General features: G+C 38.9%; 1 protein-coding gene and 1 non-coding gene across 2 annotated transcripts; one reads left to right on the top strand and one right to left on the bottom strand.

Annotated features, from left to right (window-relative positions):
• Positions 1–5,359: 5,359 nt before the first annotated feature.
• trnar-ucg (transfer RNA arginine (anticodon UCG)) lies at positions 5,360–5,432 on the top strand. The gene has a single exon. It is a non-coding gene; the product is annotated as a tRNA-Arg (tRNA).
• An 8,478-nt stretch (positions 5,433–13,910) lies between these two features.
• On the bottom strand, positions 13,911–17,635 carry tex36 (testis expressed 36). Its single transcript, XM_023841840.2, has 4 exons — positions 16,952–17,635; positions 16,614–16,754; positions 15,180–15,260; positions 13,911–14,975 (listed from the first exon to the last, which is right to left on the bottom strand). Exons 1-4 carry the CDS (start codon positions 17,000–17,002, stop codon positions 14,667–14,669), a joined length of 582 nt encoding a protein of 193 aa, XP_023697608.1. The 5' UTR covers positions 17,003–17,635; the 3' UTR covers positions 13,911–14,666.
• Between the last annotated feature and the right edge of the window lie 9 nt (positions 17,636–17,644).

Below are 17,644 nucleotides of genomic sequence, written 5' to 3'. Positions count from 1 at the left end.
CAGGTTGTGGCAGAGAGGTATGTCGTAATCTTGGGACAGCGACACATGAGTGCCGTTACCCAATCCAAACTACGGTATTATTCAACATAGCTGACAAAAAATGGGAAGACAAGCAAGCTCAAAGTGTAAAGAGTGAGAATAAATAAATACTAAATAAATACGTAAATAAATATTGAAATACAGCAAACAAATAATATCCCCTGTTCTCCCACCATGCACATAAGACTGAATAACAACCCCACCTCATTCTCCGAGATCTTTCCCCAACTGACCCTCTTTAAATCCTGCTGGGGACAGCAGCCTAATCGGGGTCAGCTGACTTCCATTACTTGTGCTTTTTAAACATGGCTCTGGTGATAAATTGCCTTTGTGAGGCGAGTGATCAGTTTAAAGCCAGGCCGGCCCATTTGGCTAGTCTGCTTTCTGTCATCTCAAATATGTGAAAATATATGGCGACAATAATGGCATTAATGAAGGGCAGCATGGTAGCCTTAGGGCGGTAGGCCTGTTGGTTCCTATCCTCGTATGGAGTTTGTGTGTCTATTTTCTCCCTGGGGACAAGCGGTTACAGAAAATGGATGGATGGATGGATTGATGGATGGATGGATTTTCTCCCTGTGTCTGCATAAATACTCTGGATCCCTCCCACAGTCCGCATGTGTTTAGATGAATTGGGGCTACTACACTGTGTATAGAATGCATGTTTGCCCAGCAGTATGGTGACATCCCCGGGCTCCAGTCTTATGCTTTATCTTTCCAGGGCTCATTGTAACCCTGCATTGAATAAGCAGTTATGGAAAATGGATGAACAGAAAATGGTATGCAAAAGAGGGAGGGGGACTCATTGAGAAGGAATCGGACAGAGCCAGCATGGTCATTTATTGTGTTTAGATCTTTTTTAATTAAAACAAGATAACCCAGATGTACCAATTCATAATTCTGAACACGTTCCTTAATAAATCCCATTCCACATAAGAGCATTTATGTGACTTTTCTCAGGCTCATGCATCTGGGATGATTTCATCGGCAGTCTTGGGAAAAGTTCACTGTAAAGTTTTTCATTATGCCTGATTTGTCATTCCGAGAAAGAAACAACAGAAAATCTCTGTTCATAGAATGGGCTTGTCACTCCTTGTCTAGAGAACAAACGAAAATGTCTAAACGTTAATGAACGTGAAACTCTCAGAGACGATGCAGTTTGTATCAGCACGTATTTGTGTTATTTAAGTGACACAAAGGTAGAAACGGGGAGAGAGATATGTGGTCTCAAATGTAGCCATCAGATTTCTTGGCACCAGTAAACAGAAAAACTCTTATACCGTTCTGAGAATTCCCCGAGCTATCTCCATGGTAACTCTGTGTTCCAGTCATATCTTTAATGAATAGGTAATTAAAGAAATGTAACATTCACATGTTCATTATGGGTATAGAAATCAGCAGTAAAAATGAATTATGGCAGCTGTCACCATCAAGAGCAGGTCTGCAGTATATTAGATGAGGAAATAAAAGTGGCAGAGAGACGGTATTGGTGTGTTGTGTTTATGCAGATGTGCCTGGGTGTGTGTGTGCGGGGGGGCGTGGGTGGTGGTTATTTGCCCAGCAGGGGTGAGAGCGGTTCCCCTCACGTCAGTGTCTCTCTTGATGGATTCTCCTGGAGGGGTTTCAGCCAGGAGGGGTTGCTGCCTTCTCTGATTTCTAGGTAAAAGCCAGCGCAGATTTGTTTGCCAGACTAATTGGGGCACCCTCGCTCTGCAAGTCCAGTGAGACCTGCTTGTATCTTAATGAAAAGATACAGCGATTTGCTCCCAACTTGCTCTAAATGAGAATTAAACTAAATCCCAGATTCTATCAAAAATGGTTTAATTAGCAATGAATCTTTTTTGTGCATCTGAGACCCATCCTGATATTTGGGAGTTGATCCTTTGGGATTTGACGTCCTTTTATGGTGGGTATTTGCTTGAACAGGAAATAAATGCGATAAACGGTACGATACTGTACATATGAAAGGACACCTACACTCACCCAAATGTTTGTTTTACCCCAGTTTCAGCAATGCAAATCTTTAATGTGTATTATTTTATTTGCTTGCCTAAGTTTATATATTGCTTAAGTTTATATATTGGTGTGGTGATTAAGCTTAAGAGCATATATATATATATATATATATATATATATATATATATATATATATATATATATATGTGTGTGTGTGTGTGTGTATATATATATATATATATATATATATATATATATATATGCATATGGCTGATAGCTAAATATATGATTTTACCATTTTACACAGCTAAAAATGTTATTTGAAATGGAAAAAAAGATAATGTTTCATTTTTCCCACCTTCATATACTACATTCCGGTCTAAGTAATGGATTCACAGCAGGATATTGAGCAATTAAAAGGACATTCCCTCTCCTGGGATTCTGGGATACGTGAAGGATAAATCATCTTCTTTATTCCGTATTTGCGCTTCCCCTTGGTCCCGTGACATGTATGATAAAAAGGATATTATATCACAAGCTGGAGGGGGACAAAAAAAAAAATGAAATCTTCACAACCCCCTTTGAAGATGCTGCACAACCTTCGCGGTCATAAAATTGAATACTACGTGGTTGTTTAATTAAAGTACACCTCTCGTTTTTATCATCCAGCCATAGATGTCCAATTTATCCATGTCCCACCAGTGAGTTTTTTTTAAAGTATTCACTGCAGCTCATTAAATTGGAGCCGTGAGAAGCGATCTTTCTGTAAGCTGTAATAATGCACAGGAGGGACTCGAGTGGAACTTCACGTGGGATATGTAAATGCAGCCACCATAGTGGGCGGCCCTGCACTTTCCTTTCTGATGCACAGATTTTAGAAGGTAATTTATGTAAAGAATTATGCAGATGGTTATAAGTCCTAAAGTACGAGATCACAATCTTCCCACTTGCACCATAAGTTGCACCTCAAAACAGCTTAAAGCAAAAAAAAAAAATTAAAAAAAAGATCCATTTCCACTGCTTCATCCATTGATTCTGCCATTATTTGCGGTGGTTTGCAAATTTATAAGTTAATTAATGAATGCATTCTGATTGCCCAGGAGTCCTTGAACAGGCTCCATATTATGTTACCTCAATATTTTTTCCTGTAGACAAATATTTGCTGGTAAACAAATCCCTGTTTTGTCACCATAGTGAGAGATATAATTTTTACCTTTCGGATTGTTATTTTTTTCCATATTGAGTTCGGCACAAAAGCAGCAGCTTAGGCCATGTGGATTCACTCTGCTTATTGTCCTAGTGGAATAGAGGCTTGTTCTCATTACTATGCGAAGGTTGCCACAGGGTTTACAATGAGAAATTTGTTTTCATTTACAAATCAAAAGGGAAGATGGGGGGGGGGTTAGTGCCTGGCGATTGCATGAAGACGACTGCCTGCTGTTGACGGATAAAGACTTTTCTGGAAGCCTCCCCCCCCCGAAATCTGTTTTGCACTTGTGCCCTCTCTGCTGTGCAACCTTTCTGGTGCAGCAGTCGACGTAAAAATTTAAAGACGGCGAACAGGACATTGTGGGTTTCTCTCTTATCGGATTGTAACGTGAAAGAAAAGGGGATCTCTAATCAGTTTCAAAGCACCTGGATTTAATTATTCATGGGTGTCCATTTGGATCTTGTACAGTATACTTGTTTATTGAAATGACTCCTTTGTCTCTTTGTGTGAGGAAATAATCACAGTGAGACGGTTTCATTCTCCATTTCCCAGCACTTTGCTTTCTATGACTATCCAAAGGACTTGTCGGCGTTTGTGTTTTCATGTGTTACGCATGAGCAGATGCGCACAAATGCAAACATATACAAACATGCAGACAGACATGCAGACACTTTGCTAGACATAGCAAAACATTAGGTAGTATATAAATGGGTGAAATACTCACAGACATGCTTATATAAGCACACAGAAAAACACATGCACACTCCTGCATGCAGCATTTAGCGACTAGCGAATTAAATGCAAACGCAGGTCTCTGTAGCACCTGTAGCTACACTATTGTTGCATTTAAAAGCATTTTGTCAGAATTATGGCTCTGATGTCATGGAACTCAGAAATGGAGGCACATTCAAGCAAATACAAACAAGTGGCATGACTTCAAAGATGATGTGCTTGTGGCTGATTTGTGAACAGTGCTATCACGGTAAACTGGAAAATGCATCTTTTACTTGATTCACATTTCATGTGTCTTTTTGAAAAAAAAAAAAAATAGAGTGGAACCGCATGTTTTATCTTTTGTAGATTTGAGAATATCACATTATTCTTTATCTTGTTGCTATAATAAGCCCAGTGTCTAGCTCAGCATCACTATAAAGGTGGTGCTGTGACCTTATTGTACCAAGTGTGATTTCTTTGAAAAGAAGAGAAAAAGTGAAGGAGCCTTTTCCCCAGGAACAGGCATTGTCCCCGTTTTGATTTGTTAGCTATTACAACAGGACAGGCATGCTGGAGCTTGATGGGGGGGGGGGTCTTGATTGTCTGCCCTTGACCTTCCCATGAACCAAATTAATTAAGAGTCTGTTGCTGCAGAGATTAGAGTCCTGTCACCATGCAGCACAACAGGACCGTAGTGGGGCAATAAAAGAGCAGAACCTCCTCAAAGCGTGTAGGCAAGAAACAGGCCACTTTGTCTAGTATGACTTATGTATTTGTTCCTCTGTGATATTCATTTTTGTGTCCCCCTCTCCTCTCCATTAGCCAGCACAGCAACCAGGGGGAGATAAGGCTGATTTGTGGGTGTCATGCACCTTGCAAATGCTCGACTCGCCTGGAGCCTGGATGATGTTTACAAAGAGACTAGACCCGACCATGTCATCCAGCAGGTGTACACTGCCAGAAGCAGGTGTTCACCTCATATAACACCTGGTTTCACATTTATGGGGGAACAGGATCCCTTCAACATAATTAGCTGTGTCTGTTCCAATGAGCACAGCAAGTAACATGATCTATAGCCTAATTGGTGTGGCGAGTTTCAGAAGCCAAGATTTCTTTCCTGGTGTCTCTCCATATGTGGGGTTTTAATGTCTTTAAGTTCTGTGGTCAAATCCCTTCTTTTTCGTGGTCCATTGTGTTGTGAGATTTCATTAGAAATGCTTTTGAGTGTATTAACAGAAATGAAAATATAGAATTTAGTCCTAAAATAATGCATGGACAAATAAGTAATGCATCAGCATTCATCCTCAGTCATCACCCAATCCTGCTTAGGTTCACTTTTTTGCCCATATAATCTACTTGTTACATCTTGCACATGGTAATAGAAAGTAATATACCACACATCTGAGACATGTGCCTGCATATAGCAAAGAAAACCCATGTGACCATGTGGCCTAATGGACAAGGCGTCTGACTTCGGATCAGAAGATTGAGGGTTCGAGTCCCTTCGTGGTTGTTTTTGGGGGTAGTGTGTGATTCAGCAGGTTCGGATACAGTGGTAGTGATCGGACTGCCAGAGCTGGCGGAGAGATTTCGGTGATAGGCCCTTAATAGCCAGTGGCACACTCTCCCAAGGTAAATAGCATCAGATGAACTTTGTGGTTTCATTTACATTTTATTTATCGAGTAGTGGGTTTTTATCCAAAGCGATGTACATTTTCTGTCTTGAGAAAGCAGGCTTAGACAATCCCTGTAGCAATTGGGGGTTAAGGGCCTTGCTTAACAGTAACTCATACTGAACCACTGAAAGAATCGCAGCCAAACTTAATGCATGTCATAATCAGATTAATTAAATATTGATCAAGCATGTTCAACATTTTTTCTGTTTTGTATGTATCAAAACGTTAAATAATAAAATTATTAAGGCCGTCCATGCACCATTTAAAAGTATGATTTCCAGATTTTCCACTTTGGCATAACTTAGCAAAAATAATAATAATTTAACATTACCATTTTGTAGATTTTTGCATTTGTTTTGGTGTTTGTAAACAATGGACATTTACAATACAATGGATAACTACAGTATTTGCTGTAATTTTCAGGTCTTGGTTCATCATTCAGTTGTGCCTTAATACAACCTCTTCATTACTTAATATGTTAGATGAAACAATATTCTACTCAAGAACTGTTCTGATTGAAATAGTTTAAGTTGGTAAGTATCTGAGGAGTATTTAAAACATATCTCATGCTGTATGTATTCAGAATTGAATCTACCTGGTTTTGAATTCAGCAACTAGATGCTTACATATCCCTTTCCTCTCAAATTAGTTGTTGTCGGGGGAAACTTGAAGTATTATTACTTTGGTTCAAAAATTATTATTTCTTGCATGCATTATACACATTTGAACTGTATCCAAATTACATTTTCAATCAGGCATTTTTCATATCATTTTTGTGATGGATACTTGAGCACATACTAGGGCAATGCCTGTTTCCAATTGCCGAACTGTCTCCTTTTGTTTTTTGTAAGGAGGTCATAAATAAAACTTATATAGAGTATAATGTACAATGTAAGACAAATACCCTGTAGTGAAATTTACAACATATGGATTTATTAGCACCTATAACTATTCAGCCTAAATCACTTCAGTCACAGAGAAGCTCATTGTCGTCATTACCTGCAGTTCCCAAAAACCAGCTTGTACTAGTTGGAGCCAAATTCAAAATCGTCAATACAAAGAACAATACATTATACTGACAAATGGTGCACGGGCAACAAAAGCGTGCTTCATTTGATTTGGTTATGCAAATGCACCCACACTATTTTGCACATCCAATTGGATGAGGCACTAATATCAGCTTTAAATTCACACTTTGTGAATATGTTTTTCTTTCAATAAGTTCTTTATTAGACACAATTCAGCAGAACTAAAGTAATACTCTAGGAAAATATGCATATCTATTTTAGCACCCACGGGGCCTGGCAAAGATAAGATAAGATAAGATAAGATAAGGTGAGATGAGATGAGATAAGACCAAGATAAGATAATATAAGATGAGATTAGACAAGACAAGACAAGACATGTTACATTTGGTTAATTTTAATAGTGAAGGAAACATGATCAAATTAAAATTCTCCCTCAAATAAATTTCAGCCTATTAAATTTACAAATTATCATTCAAAGATGCACAAAAGGGAGTTATTTGCATGTGAGATGCAAGTGTGCCCCAAATGTTAAGCATTTAAAAAAATCCAAACATCTGATTGCAGCATTTATTAATTATTTTTGTTACGCACCATCTATTCACACATGCATAGTCCTGTTCCATTACAGGGACACATACAAAAGGTTTCCTTTTTTTCAAAGTCATTTTGACTTTCCTGATGGGCCATCTGAACTGCTGCTGTTTATCAGACATTTTTTAAAAAAATCTTAGCTTAAAACAATAAACAAACTGGGATTTTACCATGTTTGGAAACAGATGAAAACATATCGCAGCCCTGCTATTTGCATAAGCATTGGTCTTTAATGCTTTTATTTTAATTGCTGCTTTTGCTCTGCCATGCCTTTTGTTGAACACGGCCACGAAGGAAGAAACACATCTTAAGTCAGTGGCTTTAATTAAAATGGATACAAGGGAAAGGAATCACTTGTGAAAACCCTTGATACAAAGATGCAAACTTGCAGACAGATGCCATTCAACATTAATCTGATTTATTGCATAGGCGGTTGTGGTTATGAAGAACACGGAAGAGGTTATTTTTTTACTAAGCCAATAAAACAGCGTATGTGGCCATGTTAAGAGACAAGGCATTAGCACATTGGCAATGGGGACAGACAGGCCCCTCCTCATCCAGCTCCAGCACGGACGTCCTGTTGTTATAGCTAATAGCCGATGCACCCCTGAGAAAAACCATCAAAATTAAATTTCTCAGAAAACAAAATGTACAGATTTATTTTTAAAAAGATGTACATTTTAAAGCTTTGGGAAAGTGGTTTTGAAAAATCGTGCGCTTAAATGATTTTCCTTCATGAAATTTGTCAAATTTGTAAAAAAAAAATGCAATTGCCGGCACATGTTTGAATAAATTTGAAGGACGTTATAACTGTGTCATTACAGACTCTTTTAAATGGGACACAGCACTGTGAAGCATAGGCCCCTGGTGGTCAGCAGAGGGATGTGGCTCCCCCACATCCCTGGTGGTCAGCAGAGGGATGTGGCTCCCCTGGTGGTCAGCAGAGGGATGTGACCAATGGGCCCCTGAACAAGGCTCTTAATTGCTGGCTGACCCTGCTTACTCAATCATACATCGCTTTGGATAAAAGAAATCAGGTAAATTAATAAGATGTAAAAAATGAAACGTGGGCAGGTAATTCCACACACGTCAGGACTTCTGGAATGTGGCGCTGATGCATCCTTTAGAGAACGACCCTAGTTCAGTGGGACTGAGCGGGAAAATATGCCGTGTGAGACGGCCAAAGCAAACCTTTTCTGCATGACTGATTTTAATGGTCACAGCAGTGCTATTTCATAATGACTGTTTCTCTCCGCAATCCTTCCTTTTTTCTTCAACATTAACCAAAGGATTGGGACGCTATTGACAGCTATTTTAGTGTGTTGCCTTCAGGGAGCCAATTAATTAGACTTACACACCTGATTTAAATAGAACAGCATAGTTTCATAGATTAATTCCACAGCGTTGCGCAGCAGAGACGTAATATAAATGCCAGCGGTCCCATGCGTTGCGAAATGTAACGACAGCAAGCACTTTCATCCGCCACAAAACATATTGACCCTTTCGTCTGTGGTGCCTAGGAAAAAAAAAAATCCATTCAGACTAAGGACATGTGAAGCAACCGCTTCAATAATGTTGAGAAAGGAAAAACGCGGGACTGCAGGTTGAGTAAAAAAAGACGGGTAGGTGGGGGGCAGATGGAATGAATGTCCATCTCCACCCTGTTCCTCTTGGAAGGGAATATGCTGTCCTGCACAACTTCCTGGGCGGGGAGAGAAGACATATACGGCTTCAGTCATTTGAAAGGTCTGAAATGCATGGATGGTAAATAATTACTTTCAGTCTTTCCTGTCTACAACTTGGAAGCAGGAGGACTGGGTAATATGTGGGCAGTGCCTTTTGCATGCACGTGTGGATGTTCTCCTTCTGCTGTATAGGCTTCCCACCTCAATTCATATATGACATTTCCCTGTGATAGACTTGCATTCTATCTATGATGCGCTTTTTTATGGCCTCTAGGTCACCCCTTGACCCACTGCTGGGTAGATATGTAGAAGATATCTGGGCTAATAACAATAATAAAGAAAGCCACAAGGTAGACAAACACCATCTATACAAAGTTAACCGTACTTCTACCACAATTGTAATATTCCGAATAACACATAAGAACTTCAAAATTCTTTATTGTTAGTGCAATAGCATGGCCAAATGTGGCAGAATCATGTTGGTAATTAATTTAGCTTGTAATTAATCAGGACTCTGTTTAACTGTAGCTATAGCACTATTCTGCCTGCCATTGGTCTCTATGCCGTTTCCCACAATTCCATGCACATGGCATCACTCGCCGCTATCAGCCACACGGGTTTCACGGTGTTACAGATGCGCTTCAGCTTTTCTGCTCTTGACCTGTTAGCCAAGTTTCCTCAGCATGAGTTACATGTCAATCAGTCATTGGTGGAGACGGAAGTAGAATTCGGTTTACAAACTCCCAGATCTCTGGCATTCACCATGAGCATGTGCAATGTTTATGTGCGACAAAGTGTATTTTCCCCGTCTGGATACAATTGTAGTACTCCGTAGATTTTACTTTAAGATGGTACAGACACAAATAGTGTAAATATTCCAGAATAATACAAGAATTCATTCATCCACCCATCTTTTAAGCACTTGGTCAGAATCACAGGACGGCCTGGAGCCTGTGCCAGGCAGCATAGGGCATAAGGCTGGCATGCGGCCTGAACGAGATGCCAGTTCATCACAGGGCATATACACACTATGGGAAATCTAGAACTGCCAGTTAGCCTAGCTGCATGTCTCTGCTCACTGTGGCATGAAACCCACGTGATACGGTGAGAATAAGCAAACTCAATGCACACAGAATTGCGGTGCGATTCAAACCCCCAACCCCAAAGGTGTTATGCAACATTGCTACCCCCACACAAGCATTAATGATCAATCAGCTGTTGTAATCTCCTCAAAGTTATGCAAAATCCAATTAAGCCAAACAAATTAGTAAAATCTAACAGTTTTTATATATTCATGAAATATTTCAATAAATGCATGCAATTTATAAGGGAAATGGAACAGAAGCGCAACTTCTGGGGAAAAAAAATGAAAGCAGATCCAGTCATATGTAAATATTCCTCTTATGCATTTTGCAGTTACCCTCGTTAAATTTGTTTTGCTGGGTGAACACTGGTATAAACAAAATGAACGTCGTTATTTTGAATCTGGATAATGCACATAAAAGTACCCACCATAGAAACGTAATCCAGTTTGCTTCTCCGTGACTCTAAGCACTGTCTACTCATGGGTGAATACCTGCTAGAAAAAAAAAACTGATTTGAATATGAATTGTGAGTTACTCCCTGAGAAGGAAGAGCACAGTTAGTTTTTAATTAATTTTTTTTTCACCATCCAAACATTTTATACCAGGGGCATAAGGAAAGGATGCTTGATTTATACCTCTGTAAACAAGTCTGTTTAATAAGCCTTCAGATACTTCAACTGCAGCAGAAATAGTTTTGACATCACAGACATTTTCACGTTATAACGTTGTGTGTATATAGAGGTTTTGCATCTGACTGTACTGCTGTTACGTATTGTGTTTTTGATTGTGCCATACTAGCCCAATGCAAGCAGAACGCACCCAATTGTTAACATTTATTAAAGAGTTGCCACATTTTCTGTTCTTTTTTTGTTACTTTGCCACATCAGCAAAGGTTTCCCCCAAAAACTCTCTTATGTGAATAGGGATGGAGAAACAATGTAGCTCCCTGCACTAATGGTCAGAGGTGATCTGATCCAGCGAGCGGCTCTGTTTTTGGATGAACTTCATTCCTCCCTCCTGGTTCTGGCTCCGGACGAGCAAATAACGCCACAGGCTTTGCCTCACAGATGGCGGTTATATTGCTGAATAGCTGTAAACAACTTTCATACCATAGTCCTAATGTGAGAGATGTATTAGTTCTCAATGGGCATAAAGAATTGCTACTGGCAGTCGGTAGAACGTTACGTAATGACCTGCAGGACCCTCAGGTTAACCGGAGCATAAAATGATTGCCATCTGGTCGCGTTTCTGCTGTGCATGCTGCTACAGGACATGCTCTTGGAGCTGAAAATGCATTAGAAACCGTGTACCTGATCATCAGCGAATAAACTTATGAGAGCAATGACAATTTGTACAAGTCTAAGGGAAGGTCTGCATAGGTGGAAAAACAAACAAACAGATGGTGAAATTAAAAAAAAGAAGATGTCAGAAGTTCTACCAAAAAAAAGCAAAGGGGAACATCTTAGGGAAACTGGGCCGCCAACTTTATGGGAGAAGTTGCAGCACGCAGACGGTATGACTGCATCCAAATCTGAATACACAGTGAGCACCACGCAAATAACAGGCTGGATAATGTCAGGGAATTTGCATTGAAATGGCTGGTGAAAAGATTCTTTGTCCTTCACTTTGTAATTCCAATCATGCTCCAGTGACGACACGGAAATATTATTTATTGAATAAACAAAGGACAGCAAAGCGTACCAGAACCAAGCGCTGTGCATGTTGCGTTTACATAACTCCATTGTATCTCACAATTGGCACACATAAATAATCCTTAATTAATTTCACTGGCCTTTGCACAACAGTGCTTGTGTTCTGTATGGGTACAGAATCATCTTAGCTAGATGAGCTGTATAATAATGTGCATTTATGTAGCATCTCTTTCCCTCCCCTGGACCAGTTGCGTCACACAAGCAACAGCATCTTCAATGGAACAGTACTTACATCCCCCCCCCCCCCCCCCCCCCCCCCCCCCCACCACGTAATTTTTGTTTGCCCTCTGCTGGTGAAAATGTAAAATGACACAACCTACGACTTCCTATGAGTGAGCATCAGTATCTCGTTATTTCATATGTAGATGGATCTTTAGATATTTAGATGGGTCTGCATCTTAATACTTATAATAAGTATTATTTTAATGTTTTAAAATATTCTGGTAACCCTGTTTTCAAACAGTGAAGAATGAAAAGCTGTTTACACTCAATTCACAATTTCTAAAATATTTTTTATTGCCCACGGTGCAGGAAGCACATTAATTAATAACAAAACAATACCAGAGACAACATCATTACCTAAAGTATAGTTGTTCAGGCCATGAAAAAAGTATTAAAACTGAAATAGGAAAACAGAAATCTACCCAGAAAAGAGGGTATGAAACGCACTAGGGTGATATTTATGTGTTTGGTAATGAGTGTCTGTGAATTTTTACAGCCAATTGAGGTCTTAGGATGAGGCAGTGAAATGCAGTTATATGCAGTATTGTCTGCACAGCAGCCAGTCACTGACAGCCAGTGTAATCTGACATCTTGGAGCAGTTAATCAGCAAAAGCTCTTGTTTTATTTAACATTAAAAATGTACAGATTGTAGGCCATCCTTGGTAATTCTTACCAAAATAATCTGTAAATCTTCATTAAAAGTACAATTTTATTAGATTGCTATATGGGTATAACATGCACTGCAGCATTTCACAACATTAATAAATTTTAGGCAACAGCCTTAAAGAGCATGTGCATGTTTTTAACATTATGTGATTTTTGCAGACCTTCTCTATCACACTGCTATCTATGTACTAGCAATAACACCCCAATGTTCATTTACAATATGCCATGCAGAACTAAACACTGCATGGGTGGCTCTGTGGTTTAACCAGAAGGTTGTAGGTTCAAATCCTGTGATTGAAAGGTATCAGTAGAGCCTTGAGCAAAGCCCTGAACCTCAGCTGCTCCAAGCACACAGTCTGAGCCTCACTGGCATGCTGCTTTGAATAAAAATGTTGCCCAAATAAATGTAAGATGAAATTTCTGGCAGACACAGTAACTCAACCCCACTGTGCTCTATTCCCTAAAACCTCATTTACGAATGCCTTTTCCCCTTGATGGACACATTGAAACAGTATTACATGGATAAGAAAGATGAAGTTCTCCGCTCTATTCACGGCCCTTTTAATGGGGATGTCTTTCCCTGCTGTGAATTTAATTTGTGGCCCGTAGCTCAGCGGCAGCGGCGGAGTGAAAAACATCCTCTTAAATATTTGACTTGTCAGATAAATTAAGAATCACCAGCTTTCGAAGCTCCGTGGGATGACCTTTCTGAAAGCCCAAGCTGCAGCTGTGTTTCATCGCTCATCAATTTTAAATGTTGTACTTCATAAATTATTAAGAAACAAACATCAAAAGACAATGGAAAGCGAGCGTACAGGTAAAATCTGAATATTGATGAGAAGTAAAGAGACCAACTAAATAAATAATAATAAATTCTTTATTGTGTACTATTTGTGCACATATAATTGAGAGAGAAAAAAACCTGGCAGAAATCTCATCACTTTCACTCTGTGCTTTTAAAATGTATTGATGGGATGCACATTTCCTACAACTTGATTCACCTGATAATTTGTATTAATGTGCTGTCAGAATGTGTACCATCACCTGTATGTGCTTCTTATGTGTTGTGTGTAGCAATATGTCCAATATTGAAAAACATCTACTGCTCCATGTGATGTTGACACATGCATTCTGCTTCAGCTCTGGGCGTTACTAGAGATTTTGGGCCCCGTGCAGGCATATCATACTGGGCCCCCCAGTTCAGACCAATCCAGTTATTTTCCAAATTTTCTAGGCCCCCCGTCACTCAGGGGCCCCTGGAATTGCCCTAACTTTTCCCCGCCTTATGGCGCCCCTGACTCTGGGAATAGTAATTCAGTAGTAAATTAATAAAGATAATTTATTTAGTCTTATCAATTGCTAGTTATACAAAATACATTTTGCATGCATTACAAATCTAAACCAGTAACAGCAGCATAAAGTTTGTGCCTGTGAGCGAAAGTTAATACCATTAGACACTGAAAGCTTTATTCCACCAATACAAGATTGAGGTACATTTAGGTAATAATAGTCAACTTCAGGATATTCAAATTTAGTAGCAGAGTCATTATGCCGATAGATCTCTGTATCCATTTTGGAAGTACCTAATAAAATTGTGAATAATATGGTAAGCAGTGTAGCCATTCAAATTGTACCATAAATGGCAGCTTTTCCCAAGAACATACGCAGAAATGACAGTGAAAGATTCATTAGAAAACTCATTTAAATGTTTTTGCATATGCTGTCAATAATCCGAGTTATCTGATAGAGCTTCTCAAATCCTATATTTAAAAACAAATAATGAACATATCAATTGCTTTGAAAACATTTCCTCTAAAATGACTCTCTGAGTATGAATTAGTTGAATAACTTTATGTGAAAGAAGCATATTTGAAATATATTTATTATGAGATCATTATAATTACAATTATAGGCTGATCCTTTAGTGATCTACATCAAGGACATCATCTTGACTGCTCCACAATTATAAACAAAGATTCTTTTTATGCTCATGTCTCTACCTTATTAGAGTAATTATCTATGTGTTATCCGTCAACAAATCTTTCAAGTCACTCAATCAGTGTTTATTATGCTGCCAGGAATTAGTGCCCAAGAGACTGTTTGTTAGTGGCACCAAGGAGACTGAGGGGAATCCTCTCTTTTGAATCATGCCTTCCAAACCACATTAAGTTTCCCCCAGTCTGGGCAGACATAGCATTCGATCTCTCCAGGTGGTTCCGGGGGAAACGTCGCCTGTTTGCGGTTTCAGTCTCCTGATTGCCCCGGCAGTCTGAGGAATATGTTGCCAGACCAATGCTCGGTTTACAGGGGTAGTCAAGCTCACGGTCCCCAAAGGTGAAGTGTGAGTTATGCTGTCTCCTTTCGTCCAGAAATTTTTTGCGACCTAATACCTTTGGAAAGATTGTGATAGATCAAAATGAAGAATTTAACTGCTGATGTACCAACAAATGCTTCAGAGGAGCAGAAACGGCCTACAGTATATGCAGTTTTAGCAGTAGATTTTTATGTAGAGTTTTACTGCATACTTGACATAATCACAATTGAAAAGCTGAAAGAAATTAGCAATTTTATTTTCATTAATTGTCAATACTTACATTATCATATGTTTCAATGCTGTAACGTAGCGCATCTCGATTGTCATGGATTGAGAACAAATAACTTATATCTCCTGTTTTCTAAAAGAGAAAATGTCTTAGCGTAACTTTTAACAATCACAACAACAATTAATATTATTTTTACATGCTAGGCACACAAAAAATATAGAAACAATATCACAGACTTTATGTAAGTCACACGACAAATATTTAGAAAAAATTGAGCTTTTTCTGTGAGTGATTTGCAGAGGTTTATAAAAAGTGTTTTTAATCCAATTTTAAGATAAGCATAACAAAGTTTGTTTCGTGAGTCACTTCAAAACGCAGTTAACTGAAAAATATGGGTCAGGATGCCACTCTTCACAAAGCCACAGGAGGGGCTGACTGCTAAGCATGTGACGTGATTAGTACTGTCCTTGATACCTCAAGTAGATATAGAAATACAACATATGGCAGAAGCAGCTGATTTTTATTTGCTTGCTTTTCTGTTTTTTTTAGATAGATATTTTTGGGTCTATTTTTTATGTGATTGAATCTAGGGTGGCACAGTTGCTTTTAAATCCCACCTCTGCTCTGTGTGTGCAGTATGCATATTCTCTCCGTGCTGTGCAGGTTTCCTGCAGGTACTCTGGTTTCCTCCAGAAACAATTAGCCTAATTACCACCACGAAATTTCCTGCTGTGTATGAATGTGCATCTACGTGCCCTGCGATGGTCTGCCATCCGGTTTTAAATCCACTAATTATATGAATATACGGTTACAAATGCAGAATAGATATTTACAAAATTAAGATATTCGATCTCATCTAATGGTTGGTTAAATAATAAGATGAAGATAATGCAAATAATGAGTCAGAAAATAGGAATTATGCGATCTGGCAATAATATCCATTTAGATTTAAATGAAGCTTAATTAAATAGACATGAGATATTTTGAGGAGCTAATGATATATTTCAGGATTGTGTGGACTTTGTTTCAGCCAGACATTGAAAAACCAACTCAGTTCCATCCATCTTCCAACCACTTATGCAGCTCAGGGGTAGACGGTCACTGGGAGCCTTTCCTACATTGCGCAGGACTGGGATGCACACTGGAGATGCCAGCCCATTATGGGGTACCCACACAATCATGGACTACAATAGAGAAACCAAAGACACAAACTGCATGCCTTGTAACTGTAGTAAACAGAACAGGCAAACTCCACACACCCAGCAGAGGCCAGATTCAAACCCCTGGTCACAGAAGTACTAGGTGACTATCCTACCAATTGAACCACCATGCAAAGACGTTGGTGAGCAAAGCCTGAAATAATCAAGGCAAAACACATGCTGTCCTTGTGCTGGGTCACACGACGATATACATCAAAGAGCACACTCTCTGAAAGGTTTTACAAAGAGTGTCTGTAAATAAATCTGAATAAATGCCCAGATATACCTGATCTTTGTTTTTTTTATAAGTCTTGGGGTATCGTTCCCTGTCAGGTGTCAGCATAACAGGCAAACACTGTCTTGACAGGGATCCTGAATCTCTGGTTAGTTGCCCGTTTGGATTTTGTGAGAAGCCTATATGAGCAAACTGAATGTAAAAAATAGACTTTACTGTAAAGTCGGGTTTGGAAAAACATGTATAGACAACAACAAAACATCAACATCATTATTAACATTATTATCATCAACAACAACAACACCAATAAATAATAATAATAATAGCAATAATAATAATAATAATAATAATACTTTCCCCCCAATGTTTTGGGTGCTTATAATTCTTACCCACTTGCCAGCATTTTCCATTCCTGAGTAGCGTTTACCTCCTTTTATCATTTTTAATTTTAAAAAACTTTTCTTCCAAGATGTTTACGAATTGAAACAGTATGCACTGTTTCTCAGTTTACCATAAACATATGCACGAACCTAACAAGCGAGAGCTACAAAAACCAGACCTGTATGTAGTTATGTGTAACCATGGGAACGCTGTTCTTTCCTGGTCAGAGTACTTCAGCAGATACTGATCAAACACTTAATAACCCTTATCTGCATCCTCCATTACAATATCAAACATTATTTGATATTGATGTTATGTGTAAAATAACGATGACAATAAAGTGAAATTACACAACTGCAATTTTGTGGAGATAAATCAACGCCTACGCCACAAAAAATACGTGGTTAGGATATTATTGCATTACTGCAATCTAAAACAACGTTTCAGAGTACATCTGTAAATGACAGGTTTCAGCCTAAATAGCAGACAGAAAACATATGATCAATCGTGGGTAGTGGATCTACACGCATGTTTTTGACCAAAAGATTTCGGCATTTATACGCAATTATTGGGGAATCCGTGTTTTTAGGATCCCATAGATCCCATGAGGTACTGATTCTGGGTCAGACAACACAAGACGAATAAATTCTTTCAGCGCACAAATGAACCGATCTGCGGTCAGCATTTAGACAACTCAACCA

The sequence above is a fragment of the Paramormyrops kingsleyae genome, chromosome 3 (genome assembly GCF_048594095.1).
Source record: "Paramormyrops kingsleyae isolate MSU_618 chromosome 3, PKINGS_0.4, whole genome shotgun sequence".
Lineage (NCBI taxonomy): Eukaryota > Metazoa > Chordata > Actinopteri > Osteoglossiformes > Mormyridae > Paramormyrops > Paramormyrops kingsleyae.
The sequence above is the reverse complement of the archived record's forward strand: the minus strand, read 5'-3'. Positions and strand labels throughout refer to the sequence as shown.